The 13,393-nt window shown below is 58.7% G+C and overlaps 1 protein-coding gene across 50 annotated transcripts in view; it reads right to left on the bottom strand.

The window, feature by feature from the left end:
* PHLDB1 (pleckstrin homology like domain family B member 1) overlaps positions 1-13,393 on the bottom strand; it is a 45,207-nt gene that overhangs the window by 15,557 nt on the left and 16,257 nt on the right. For 19 of the 50 annotated variants that reach the window (XM_067039051.1, XM_067039065.1, XM_067039067.1 and 16 more), the window contains 7 exons: positions 11,847-13,195; positions 9,072-9,353; positions 8,385-8,525; positions 8,127-8,264; positions 4,880-5,035; positions 2,482-2,592; positions 2,220-2,309 (listed from right to left, as the gene is read on the bottom strand). In XM_067039051.1, the coding sequence (XP_066895152.1) occupies positions 2,220-2,309; positions 2,482-2,592; positions 4,880-5,035; positions 8,127-8,264; positions 8,385-8,525; positions 9,072-9,353; positions 11,847-13,195 (2,267 nt within the window). Of the gene's footprint in view, positions 1-2,219; positions 2,310-2,481; positions 2,593-4,879; positions 5,036-5,396; positions 5,526-7,488; positions 7,612-8,126; positions 8,265-8,384; positions 8,526-9,071; positions 9,354-11,846; positions 13,196-13,393 lie in introns of all 50 variants that reach the window. The other 31 variants (XM_067039045.1, XM_067039058.1, XM_067039033.1 and 28 more) reach the window with 5 other exon arrangements.

The raw sequence follows: 13,393 nt of genomic DNA, 5'->3' as shown, positions 1-13,393 counted from the left end.
CACACAGAGCAGAGTAGGCTTGTAGAGCCCGGGAAAGCCAGGGTCCTCTCAGCAGGATGCCCTCACGCTAGAGCAGAAGAAGACCTTCCATCCTTGAGCCATCAGGAGCTGAAGGAAGATCCCGAAGCCCCAGGCAAGAGAGGAAGCCACTCCCAAGCCCCCTTACGCCAGCTGCCCTTCTCCCTCACTGCTGAAGACAGACCCTGCTGACCCCCAACCCAGGCCTGAGGGGCAATCGAGGGCATCCATGAGGAGGCCCTTGGGCATAGGTGGGCTCACTCGGTGGCTGGTACCTCACTGTCAGGCAGGGGCTGGGCGAGTGCGCTGGGGGAGGTGGCAGAAGCATAGGGGTCCAAGCAGGAGCACAGCTGGAGAACCTCTGCCAGGCTCACATACTCCTAGGGTGCCCGGTGGGAGGGGGAAGGGTGGGCAGAGAACAGGTTAACAGGATTCAACCAGGTACCCGACATCCACACTCCATGCCAAAGGGCCATCACTCCATTCAATACAAAATCCAGAGCAGGGGTGCGTGGGGAGCTCAGCTGCCCACTGTGGCCTCAGCTGGCTGCCGAGTAGTGGGGTGGGGGGCAGAAAAGGGCAGGCAGAACTGACTGTCTGAAGGCTTTTCTTAACCTTCACTCTTGAGGCTGCCTTGGCATCCGGGCCCTGTCGTGGGCATACCCTGAAAGCCCATTCCTGGGTTTGCCCTGGGCTAGGGGCAGGTGAAGGAGCCTGAGGAAGGTCTTCCAAGAGTCCACTAGGGACCAGGACCCACCTCCCAGAGAGTCTTTCTGTCTCCAACACCTTGGGCATCCCCAATGAGGCACACACATGCATCACTGAGCACCAGTCACAGCATTCCCATGGGTCCCCTCACACCCCATCTCCTGGAGCAGGAGCAGGAGCTAGAAGGAGCAGGGACGGGAGGCACCACTAGGACCTGAGCAAGACGGGCCCTGAGAAAGAGGCCTTAGCAGGGAGTAGCTAAAAGCCCAGTTAGAAAAACCAGCCCACTGCCCAAGGATTAGGACTTGGAAAAATGCTAACACACCAGACTGTGGGTTGGGAAGACAGGGACTGTTGTACTCTCTGAGCATATCCTTAGAATTCGGAGCTTATCTAGGTGTTGGGGACACGGTAGGCATCCAAAATGCATGCAGAATCAAAAAGTACAGGATCCTAAGCCTGCCCTATCCAGGGGAGGCCATCCTGACCTAGCTCCAGAGGGGGACTGTCCTCCAGGGATCACAGAAAAGGAAAATGAGCTAGCAGGTCCAGTGTGTTGTGAGAACTGATGGATGGCATGCAGAATATATGCAAATGTATATGCAAATTGTGCTCTAATTTTGCATGGACTGCCCAGGCACCTATGGAACAACAAACTCTGGCCAAAGGATTACTGCCACACGACCTTCAGCTGGGCCATTGGGAGGAGCTGAGCGCAGAAGCTCAGCAAGCAGGCAGACAGGCAGTGAGTACAGCAGAGCAGGCAGTTAGCTGTGATTACCTCCTGTGCTTTGGGGCAGAGCTGAGTGGAAGCAGGTGGGGTTAAGGGACCAGAGGAGGCCCCAGCCTGAGAAGACCCTGGGAAGGGACCCAGAGCCGCCATCCCCAGCCCCACCTCTGAGGACTCGGAGATGAGCAGTTCAGCCTACAGAGAGGGTATGTGTGAGGGGCCTCACCCCTCACACTCAGCCCAGCCACCCCACCCCAGGCGCGCAATGAGGCAGGAAACTCAGCATGTCCTGGTTGGGCCTCAAACACCAGGCATGCAAAGACTCAGGAAAGAACGAGCCCCTACGCCCACTTCTCAGCCTGTAGCCTAGTTCCAGACAGAAGCCCAGGGAGCTCCAAGATCAGGACCCCTAGATCCCTATGCTGCCCCTTGAGCTGAGTCCACCCAGCCCTGGCCCTTACCAAACCTCTGAGCTGCCATCCTCCCCACCCATGCCTCCTGAATCCCCCAGATGTATTCAGTCACCCGAAATGGTAAGATCAGTGGGCTCCTGGGGCCCAGAAAGGCAGCTGCAGAGAAGCAGCCGGTAGCCATAGAGGATCCAATCCCAGACCTCAGAGCCATTCCTACTCAAATTTCTCCAGTTCAGGAAAATGCCCCCATATTCAACCTCAGCTGTTGGGGTGAAGGCACCATGTGTTGCTCCAGAGCCTCCCAGGAGACCCCTTGGGCCTGAGGCTGGGGCCCAAACCAACCACGTTACCTCTTTGAGGGTCGACGTGGTCTTCGGGAAAGCCCTGCCCCCTGTGAGCGAGTGGTATCTTCTTTCCAACATAGCCAGTTTCTCCTTCTCCTGCAAGCCCAAAGCGGCAGAATCAGAAAGGAGTGGGAGTGGGGCAAGGGGCCCCAAGTAAAGGGGGATCCCACCTGGCTGGCCAGTCTCCACCCCAGCCCTTCTGCACTCACCTCCCACTCCCCCAGCCCCTCGCCAGCCCTCATCCCCCACCCAACCTGACTGGGGCTACCTTCTGCAGCAGCTGCAGGGAGGCATTCTTATCCCGGGCTAGGCGTTCCGACTCTTGCACAGCCTGGGACCGGATCTGCCCAGCCTGACTGTCCAGGACCGCCAGGCGCTCCTGGAGGAGATGGGGGTAGTGGGTCAGACCCTGGGGAGATGGGGCTGAGCCCAAGGTGAGGCTTGGCCGTCTCTGCTGCCCAGAGACCCTGGGCTTGGGTGAAGGGAATCAACTAGTCCTTCTGTTCAGCCTTGTCTCACCCAAGGAAAACGCAGGCTGCTGTGGTCGGCTCCCTCACCCCTCCCTCGACCAGTGACCCCATGCCACCAGGCACACCAGCCAGAACTCAAGTTCCCAAATCTCTCTCCCCACCCACCCGCCCCAGTCAACGTGTCCGGAATCCCAGAGATGCTGAAACGTTCTCCACCTGCCCCCGTGCTTCCATCCCACTGCCACCACCCCAACCCAGGCCCTCTGTTTCCTGGCCTGGACGTCTTCACCAGCCTCCTGCTTCCACTCTCTCAACTTTCTCATCCACCGCTACACTGCCACAGAGAGCTTCCTAAAATGGCCTTTGAGGTTTGATTTTCGTTTGCTTGCTTGTCTGAATTTTCTAATCTTTTTAGAATGTATATTACTTGAATAATTTTTTTAAAATCCAAGAGTAAGGGTAATCAGTCCTCTTCTCAAAATCTTTCAGCAACTCCTCATTACTCATAGGATAAAGCACAAACCCCTCAGCCAGCACTCAAGGGCTCCTGGAACTGGGCCTCCACTTTCCACCCTCCCTCCTACCCTGAGCCCTCCGCAGCTGCGCTCAGCCCGGCTCTATGGTAACGTCAGCGATGCAGGTGTACACTCCCAGGCCTTTCTTATATGGTTCTCTTTGCCAGGAATGCTGTCCTGCCTTCTCCACCCATCAAGAGCTCATTTTTCCTCCAAGACCAGACCCAATGCTATCTTCTCTCCAACATCTTCCTTGATCACCACTCAATTCCTTTGCTCCTTGCTCTGTGCTCAAATTATTCCATATCACCATTTGCCTTGTATTGCTGTTACTTGTGAATATATGTCTCCATCACCACCACCCCGCCCAAGCTGTCCGATCCAAGGGCCGGGCCAGTGTCCTTTTTGTCTCCATATCCCCAGTAGGGCTTAGCACAATGCCTGGCTCAACAATCATGTGCTAAAAGGAAATGAAAAGATAATAAGTGAGAGAGAGGGAGAGGGGCTCAGGAAAATGGGCTGGGTTTATCCAAGGAGGGCTTCCTGAAAGAGGAGGCCTTAAACTATCACCATTAAGAGCAAGACATAGGAGAGAAGGGAGGGAAGAAGGGAGCTGTACTAAATCTGGGGTCAGCCCAAGCAGACTGAAGCAGACCGGGTGGTAATCCTCACAAGATCTGCAATTTACTGAGAACCTGTCAGGACCCAAGAACTCTGCTAAATGCTTTGCATGTGTTACCTCATTTAACTCTCTTAGGAGGCAGATGCCTTTATGACCATTTTACTGATAGGTAGATACATTTGTAAGGCAGAGCAGCTCAGGGAGAGAAGCAAGGGATCAGGACTCAGGGGGAAGTCCAGTGCTCCCCACTTACCACCAAACTCAGGCTAGCCATCAAGCCCCACTTTTTGACACCCCTCCCCAATCTCACTGCCCTCACCTCCCACCCACTCACTACAGCCTGGCAAAGTGCACATGCATGCATATGTGTGCATGAACACGCAACTCTCATCCACAGGTGTGTGGGCCGCCTGGCTCCTCCCCCTTCTCCTCCCCCACATCTCCCTAACCCTTGCTTAACACAAGCCTCCTCCCAACTTTACATCCCCACCCCAATACCCTGTCCTGGTCTGGATGAGATCAGGAGGAGACATCACAGCATCTGGAGCTCTAGAACCAGCCAGGATGCGATACCAAATCCCCTTGTTTTACGGCTCAGCTGAGCCAGGGCTGAGCCAAGGCTGGAACCCAGGTGATGCCTTTCTAGTACCCCTAGCAGGCTCTAATATCCAGATGTCTGGTCTTTGTATGTGTCCCAGCACTTCCACCAGAGAGCTCTACAAGGGCAGGAGCAAGTCTCCTCTTCAGCCCCCTCCTCCATCTCCATTTCTCCCTTCCCTGCCCAGCCAGGACCCAGCTCTGAATGTGAGCCCAATTCACTTCCCACTGGAGGACTGGGGGGAGTCAGAGCTTAATAACAATAGCTATTGTTCACTGAGTGCTTACTATGATCATGTCCTATGCTGTCTTCACATACATCATCTCCTTTAACGCTCACAACAGCCTGTTATTGTTCTTGTTTTACAGATGAGGAAACCGAGGCTCAGAAAGGTGAAGTCAAGCCGGCACTGCTGGCCTCGCGGCAGGGATGGGGGCCGGGAGGTGGGGTGGGGGGCGCACCTTCCTCTTGGCGATGCTCCGGAGCAGCTCGGCCTTGCTCCGGAGCAGCCCTTGGCCAGCCAGCTCGCGCTCCTCCTCCACGCGGCTCTCCCGCTCCAGCTGCTGGAACTCCAAGTCTTCAAAGAGCTTTGTCTCAGTCTCCAGGGCTTCTGCCTCCTTGAACGACAGTGACAAAGGGGATCGGGTGGTGCTCACGATACCACTCTGCGCCTGGAAGGCCAGGTCACAGAGGTGAGAGTTCTGGGGGCTGGACCCGGGGAAACGGAGGAAGGGACCTGCCCCCACCCCTCCCCCTTTCCTCCGCTCGGCTCTGCCCCTTTGCCGGGCAGCGCTGCTTGCAGTAGCAGAAAGGAGAACCTCCATCCCCCCCAATCCTTCCCTGTCCCCTCCAAGCCACAACACGGACCCTGGCGTCCGGCAGGTACTGCAGGGCCCAGGCGGTCCCGGCCCACCGCTCCTCTCTTCCGGGCGGGCGGCCCTCGGGGGCGGGGAGGGGGCGGGGGCTGGTGAAACTGACCCTTCTCAGCTGCTCCTGTAACTGTTCCCGCACTGACTCGGGGCAGTTATCGAGCTGCGTCTGGAGCTCGGCGTAGAGCGCCTGGCGGGCCTCCAGGTGCCTCCGTCCCGCGGCCAGCTCCGCCCTCTCCTGGTCGCCGGAGGGGGAGGGGGCGGGCACAGGGGAGAAACAGAACACACACTCCTCAACTCCGGCCCGGGGCAGCGGCGGCGCGGGGCGGGGCGCAGGGAAGGGGGGTGGGGTGGGGGTGGAGAAGAGAAAGAAGGCGGGGAATGAAAGGAGTTTAACCAGGAGAGGAGAGAGCAAACGGGAGAAAGGGAAATAAGGAGGAAGAGGTGCAGAGTGGGAAAGGCAAAGAGCTGGGGTGTGAGACAGGACTGGAGGTGCAGGCGATGGTGTCACAGGCAGGGTTGTGGGTCCCAGGCAGAAATGTTGGTCTCCTGGAGTCCCTTGAACTAGAAAGGTTTGGGCAAGTCCTAGGAAGAGGCCCTCTGTTTTCTCTCCAAACCAGTCAAAGCCAAAGCTGGTTCCACATCACAAACACGGAGCCTCTAGCTGCTGTTCCTCCCCCACTTCCGCTTCCCAGAGACCAAAATTTAACCCTGGGAAAAGGGTAGAGTTGGTGGGGATTAAATCCAGGGGTTGGGTGTGAATTGGGAGCCGAGGATGTTAAAGCTACAGCAGTGCAGTGGAGGGGACCCCAACCCAACCCCCTTAGCCTCCCCACCTCCTGCCCAGGGTGGGGGTGGGGTGCTGGCATTGCAGGCTGAACTTCAGTAGGATGAGGGTTGCAATTAGTTCGGCCCGTTGCCGTGGTAACAGGAGCCCCAGGAGTGGGTACAGAGAGGAGGTGGATGGCTCCGTCTGGGGCGAGATGACACCTCTGAGGGTGGGAAGGGGGGATGCAGGGAGGAGCTGGTGAGTCACCCCTCCGAAGGACAGGCAGAGGAGAAACTGTGATTACTGATTCCAAAGCCAGAATGGGGCCATGGGCTGGGCGCTGGGGAGGGAAGCTGAGGGAACCTTCCCCACTGCCACCACCACCATGGCCACCACCATCACCACCTCCACCTCAAATAACTGGGCCCAGAGAGAAGGCAAAGTCCATGCCTCCAGGCAATGCCAGGTCAATGAGAAATGAGATTAGACAGGTTCCTGCTGAAATGCTGAGCTTCACCCTGGAGTCCTTGTGCTGAACCCTGCCTCTATCCCCCTTCCATCCCACGCCCCCATCCTCATCCAGGAGAGGAGGACTTGATCAGGCCAGTTTCTGAGGTCCAAGCACTTCCCCATGCTTGGAATCAGCCTTTGCAATATCCTATGTTCTGAATGGATCAGGGGTGGGAGTGGGGAGAGACCTACCCCTTCCCACCCTCTGTTTGGAGTATCTGAAATTGGGAAACCCCAGAGGAAAGCGAGGAAGGGTAGCCACTGTGTGGCAGAGAGCCCCTGTCCGTGCCCTCCCCAGGCCATGCCACCACCACTGGACCTCCTCATCCCTCCGCTCAGGAGGGAAGACAGGTCATGGCTGGAGGACAGTCTGCCTCTCCTCTGTGCAGGAAACTGCCAACAGTCTGTGGAGGCTGCACCCTGGCTTTTCCAAATGAGAGGAGTTCTTTGGACTGAGAGGTTCCTCAGCCAAGCATCTCCCCCAATTTTGTACCCCTCCTGCCAATGCCCCACTGAGTAAAGTTGAGCTGTGCCCCCTGCCCATTCCTTTCTGATCAAAACCCTGGGGTCCCACACCAAGAATGGAAGGAGGCAACATTAGAGGGGAGGGGCCAAGGGCACAGGGGTGCCTATGGAGTTAGTGCAAAAGCAGGCACGGCTCAGCCCTGCCTGGGTGGCACTGGCAGTTAGGGACATGCAGAGAGTCCAGGACAGTGATTAGAGGGGGCGTTAGTGCAGGCCTGGTTGGTAAGCATGGAGTTAATTTGGCACAGAATTTGGGAGTGTGGTTTTGGGGGCCAGAGCCAAAGCTCCAAAAAAAAGGGTGGGAGGGTCAAAGAATTTTTAAGAGCTTCAAAACTGAGGGGCAAGAGGAAGACACTCTCAAAAAATCCAGAAGGAAAATTAATTCTTGGAAAAATACTGTCAAGTCCAGAAATAGGTGGCCCCTGTCCACTTCGGAGCTTTTGGCACGTTGTTGGACATCTTGGGTGTGGCTGACACGGCCCCTGTGGGATGCAGCGGCCCCAGCAGGCTGGCACGAAATCTGAAAGGGTCAGGGGCAGGAGCTGGGACCATCTGGGATGGGAGGCTGCAGATCCTGAAGGCTCAGGGGAAGCAGAGACCTGAGGGCCATCTCCCAAAGACCACATCCTGAGCACCGGAGCCATGCTTGGAGGGGGGTGTCCTCCAGGTGCAGACACCCAGACCTGAATCACTCTCCAGCACCAGTGCCTTGGGCTGTGCTCACCGCCCAAGAAGGGGCTTCGGCACTTCCTAGAAGGGGCACGAAGGGCCCAGAATGGCAGGCACCCAGGTACCCAGATGTAGAACAGAGACCCAGGCAGAGGAGACCCCAGACACCAGCCCAGACCCTGGCAGCGCCCTCCAAGCTGGTACTTTCCATGGAGAATAAGGCCCCCTGCCCCTGGAGGGGCGCAGAGACTGGCCGGTCTGCAGGATGAACAACGAGGTAAGAGGTTAGGGGCCCCAGAGAAGGCATCTCTCCTCTTCTCCCAGGCCACAGGCACCCAGCACTGAGCCAGGCCTGCTGTGGGTTACCTTGTCCCTCTCCTTCTGGATGCCCGTCTCCAAGGTCACCAGCTTCTCCTGCAGCTGGTCCAGCGCCTTCTGCTCCTTCTGCAGCAGTGCACGCTCTGCTTCCCTCTCCCCCTGCAGCAGTGCGCGCTCCATTTCAGCCTGGAGGCAACAGCAGGGTCCACGTCAAGGCCACTCAAAGCAGCCGGACGCAGGCCCCTCTGGGGCCACCACTGTGCCGGGGTGGGGGTGGGGGTGGCCAGCCGGGCCTCTCACTCTCACCTCCCGGGCTGACTCCTGCAGCTGCTGCTCCAGCTCCTTCACCCGGACTTTGAGCTGCTCCACTCGCCCCAGGACCTGAGCCCGCTCCTCTTCCAGGGCCAGCACCTCTCCCTGGAGCTTGACCCTAGGTGCATCTTCGTGCTGGAGGGGAGGGGAGCCATCAGCTAGGGAAGCCTAGAGCCTTCCAGGATGAGACTAAGAAAATGCATCCCCATTTCTCAGGGTGCTCGGAAGGAGCAGCTGGACTGAGATAGGAGGAAACTCCCCTCCCTGCAAGGGGAGCAATACAGCTTGGCTAAAAGTGACAGACTCGCCACTGAGTGCCAGGCCTGGGTGGGACTCCAAGGAAAGCCAGGTCATAAAGCATATTTAGAGCTTGGGAAACTCATCAACACCTCCCCCTCTTCCTTGCCTCCTCTTTTTTTTTGCCCCCCCCCCCCCCCCCCCCCCCCCGCTACTGGATACGCAGGATCTTAGTTCCTGAGCAGGGATCGTGGAACCCACACCCCCTGGGCGGAGTCTTAACCAGTGGACTTCCAGGGGAGTCCCGCCTCCTCATTTCTACGCCCTGATGTCGTCCCAAACTTCATATACTTCCCCCTCGCTGGACCTTGGCATCCACCACACATGCGTGCCTCCTCGGCCTGCAGCAGGCCACCCCGCGTCCCACCTCCTGCTGGGTCCCACCTCCTGCTGGGTGCTCTCAGTGCTACTGCACTCCTCCTTGAGATTCTCCTCATCCGAGCGCTCCACAGTCTCCCACAGGCGTTGGGTGGCACCTCCAGGCTCCTCGTTGCTCCGCCCAGAGGCCCCAGTGCCCCCTGCAAGGCCTCGTGAGGGCCTCCGGCCCGCCAGAGCCAAGGCTGCGGCGGCCTCCCCGATGCTGGGCAGCTCCCCGGCCTCAGGTCCCCCGTCGGCCCGGCTGTACTCCGCGCATAAGTTCAGGATGGTCTCCAGGCGCTGGCGTTCCTGGGGAGGGTGGACAGAGCAGGGCGTAAGGGGAGGAGGCTGGGTCCCAGGAGGGCTAGAGCCAGGCACGGTGTCCCGTCAGGAGAGAGGACTAGGACACTAGGGGCTCGGGGTCAGAATCAAGTCAGGAGAGCCGAGAACCCAAGGTCTGGGGAGGCAGAGGGAAGGAGGGTGGGTGCCCTAGAGGCGGGCAGGAGGACCCAGGCTGTCGTGCCACCTGCCCATGCGGCCAGCCCCTCCCGTCTTCCTGTTTCCTCTCCCTTCTCATTCTGTCCCAGGGTGGGCTTCCTCGTGAACACACAGGGACACACCCAGACGCACCCAGAAACACACGCTGGTAAACAGAGTAAAGAACACAATGAGACACAGATAAACACGCAGGTGTTCATGCTGACACGGATACATGTAGATCCAAAGACACCAGGGCCCACAGAGACACCGCCACATATCCGTATGACACACAAGGACACAACATGTATCCCGGGCCTGCATTAACAGGCAGCTACACACAAACACACCAGTCCTGACATGCACAAACGCACACTGGCACACACACATGGATAAACATAGTCTAGCACACAGACAGGTGGGCACCGACACAAGCAGGGCCGGAACACAGACCCAGGGGCCCACAGGGAGCTGACACAGCTTCACACAAAGATGTGCTTAGCGTGTATACACCCCGCCCGAGAGGCCTGGGCCACAGCCCTCCTCATCCCCATCTCAGCTCATCACCCTCTGGCAGCCCTCAGCTCCTTCCCAGCAGGCTGGGCTGCTGCCAGCACTTGAATGCCTGGGCCCAGGTGTCAGTGCTCCGTGGCCCAGCTGCTGCATCCGCCCCCTCCCCACACAGCCCACCCAGATACCTCCCAGGGGCCTAAGAAGGTGAAGGAGGGATAGCAGAGGCATGCTCCCTGTCTGTGCCCCCTCTCCCACTCATAGCACTCCAGACTTGGGGCTTCCCCCAGACTCTCTCTGGGGTCCCTCAACCTCTGGTGTCTCTCACCAGTTTGGCCAGGACCCCCCAGACACTTACCCAGCTTCCCTCCTGCTGCTTACCCAGCTCCATAGCAAGAAAACCAGGAACAGAGTCTCAGCACCCAGGAGGCTGGGCCAGTGCCCCCGCCCGTGTCCCAGGACCAAGATAAGCAGCCCAGTGGAGGTGGGAGGGGCAGGGCAGGCAGTCTCCAAGATTTAAAGTGGCAGGTGGGGCAGGTAAGGGCTGGGGAGGCACGTGGGGTGGGGCAGGGGAGGGGGTGGGAAGGCTGAATGGAGTTGAGGGGGACTGGCCCCACCATTCTGCCTGTGCCAGGTTCACTGCCCCCTCTCCAGGATGAGACCCCGGCAGGGGGCAGGCACTCTTGTCTAGGCCAGGCAAAAACAGAAGATATAGTAACTTAGAAGACTGGGGGTCCTGCCTCATCCCTCCTGGACCCGACACAGACACGCGGTCCCACACCCTCACCTCACCCAAAGCTGTCCCAACCTCTTCTGAAAGGGCTACCAGGCAAACCTCCTCAGTTCTGATTCTCCTCCTCAAACCAATCCCAGTGTCCCTGGGCCCCCAGGAACCCCGTTCTGCTGCTCGCAAGGGAAAGAGGGCAGAATCTATTTTCCTGTGCATGTGATCCAGCATGGACACACCAGCCAGCGCCCCTCAAGCTCCCTGCTCTATCTGGGGAATCCCAGCCCCCACCCAGCTCAGATGCCATCTCCAGGACAGCTGCCCAGAACCACACCCAGCCCCCAAAGGCACCCACACATGTGCGCATGCGCGCGCACACACACACACACACACACACACACACACACACACACACACACAACCAGCACACAGAATTACTATCACACAGAGCAGACTGACCTGGATCAGCCAGGGGCTGCCCATCCTGTTCTCTTCTTCTCCCCTGCCACCCCCATTTCCAGACGATCCAGCATGGGCCAGGATGAGCAACTCCCACCCATTTATAGAGGCCAAAGAGAAGCAAGAAAGAAGGACCAGAGGCTTTTCTAAAGAATAAGCCTTGGAAAGACAGAAGACGTGGGATCCAATTCCAGCTCTGCCAGAACTTGCTGTGTGACCTTGCACAAACCCATTCCCCTCTCCGGGCTTCAGCCTTCTAATCATTAAGACCTGCTTCTCAAACTGAGACGTACAAAGCTTCATCATAAATGCGGCATGTTTTCCTAGAGCTTCATTGTATTCAGATACATAATGTGAAACTTCTTTTATACATGAAAACAAACATTGTGTTATAGAATAAATGCAAAGTGAGCATGAATTTGAAATAAGACCTTAGAGACTTCAAAGAAAGTTCTTGTTCAGGGCACCAGAGCCTTGAGATACTGGTCACTACGGTGCATCCCGGAAGTGGAGAAGCTTGGGAAGCCCAGGCCCTGTCCACGGGCCCCTCCCTCCCTGCCAGCTGGCCCACCCACACCCTGGCAGAGCCCCTGTCATGGATGCCAGCAGCCTCCCTGGCATCCGCTCACCAGCCTCTCCATCTCCTGCTCCCGAAGCCGCTCTTGGCGCTGCCGCCGGTGGTACTCCAGGAGGTCATCCTCATTGTCACTGATTTCTGTGATGCTATTTTTCCGCTCCCGAGTGACAGGCACTCGCAAGTCCCCGCTGGAGAGCTTCCTCTGGGCACGGGGGCTCTGGTGGGGTGAAGCCCCAGTCAAAGAGCCCAGACTATAAGCCGGGCTCAGCCTGCCACTGAAGCTGCCCTTGCGGGGTGCCAGGGACTCCCCGAGTGTGGGTGAGGGGCTCCGTGTCCTACGGCCCCGCGCCCCCAGCGTCACGGAGAAGTCCTCTGGTGAAGCCCCGTGGGCTGCCCAGCGCCGGGGTCGGGGACTCTCTGCCACTTCCCTGGTTAGTTTGGGATCTGGGGTGGTCCGGGCGGGCATGGGGGAGAGGGCCCTTCGGGACAGAGATGGGCTCAAGGGAGGCAGTTCTCTCATACTGTCCAGGCCCCGCCGGCCTAGGCGGGGACTCTCGGGGGGCTGCAGGGTGCGGGTAGCAGACCCATCTGAAAATGTTCGGCCCACCAGCTGGCGGGAGGGGCTGGTTGTCAACACCCGCTCAGTGCCTGGCAGCTCCCGGAAAGGGCTGGGAGGGCGGTCCTGGAGCGTGCCAATCTTGTTTCGAGGAGCAGGGACTGGTGGCTGGAACTTGGGGCTGCCAGGAATGCTGGTGGGTTGGCCACGGGCACCAGAAGCCGGGTATTCACTCAGGCCAATCGCCACCAGGGGCAACTGCCCCCCCGGCCGGGGGCTCTCAGTGGCTCTGCAGGCCACTGCCAAGACAGTGGCTGCAGGGCTGTCTGTCCGCAGACCTCGGAGGCCAGGGCTGGGCGGCCTCTCGTGACCCCCCTTCCTGCCCAGCCGGGGGCTCTCAGAGGGGCGAGCACCACTGGGTCTGGACTGTGAGGGCTGCAGGGCCAAATGGTAGCTAGAGGACCGGGCAGGCACCAGCGGCGGCATGGAAGGGGCTGGCTCCTGCCCACTGGGGGAGTGGCTGGCACAGCTTCCACTGCTGGCTGGTGAGGAGAGCGGAGAGAAGGCTGGAGAGGTGTTCTCATAGCTGGAGCCCACAGACATGGCGCCGGGGCTGGTCGCGGGGGACAGCAGGTAGCGGCCACCATTGGCCATCGGTGACAGTGGGGAAGTGGCGGCAGGCTTCTTGCCAGCAGCTCCAGGCTCCTCGAGCACCAGTGAGTCCATGATCTCCTGCAGGTCCTTCTCAATAGAGCTCACCAGGGAACTGTGGCTGCCACAGGCTGAGGGTCCCTGGGTTGCAGGCTGTGGGGTGTGGTTCCCGTTCACCAAGCTTTCTGATTCTGCTGAAGGAAAACGCAAAGAGGCCTCAGGACCTGGTCTTCATCTCCTAGGCCCTAGGGAGCTGCATATGCACAAGAGCAAGCACTCCCATGCCCTGCCAGCAGAATAGGGCTGGAAAGGCTCTGGAGAAGCAACCAGGAGATCTGATCTGGGTCCCAGTGCCAGCTCCACCACTAACCTGCTGTGCAACTTCCCCAAGT

This window comes from Kogia breviceps, chromosome 7 (genome assembly GCF_026419965.1).
Source record: "Kogia breviceps isolate mKogBre1 chromosome 7, mKogBre1 haplotype 1, whole genome shotgun sequence".
NCBI lineage: Eukaryota > Metazoa > Chordata > Mammalia > Artiodactyla > Physeteridae > Kogia > Kogia breviceps.
Note: the sequence above shows the minus strand (reverse complement) of the source record. Positions and strands in the feature narration are given on the sequence as shown.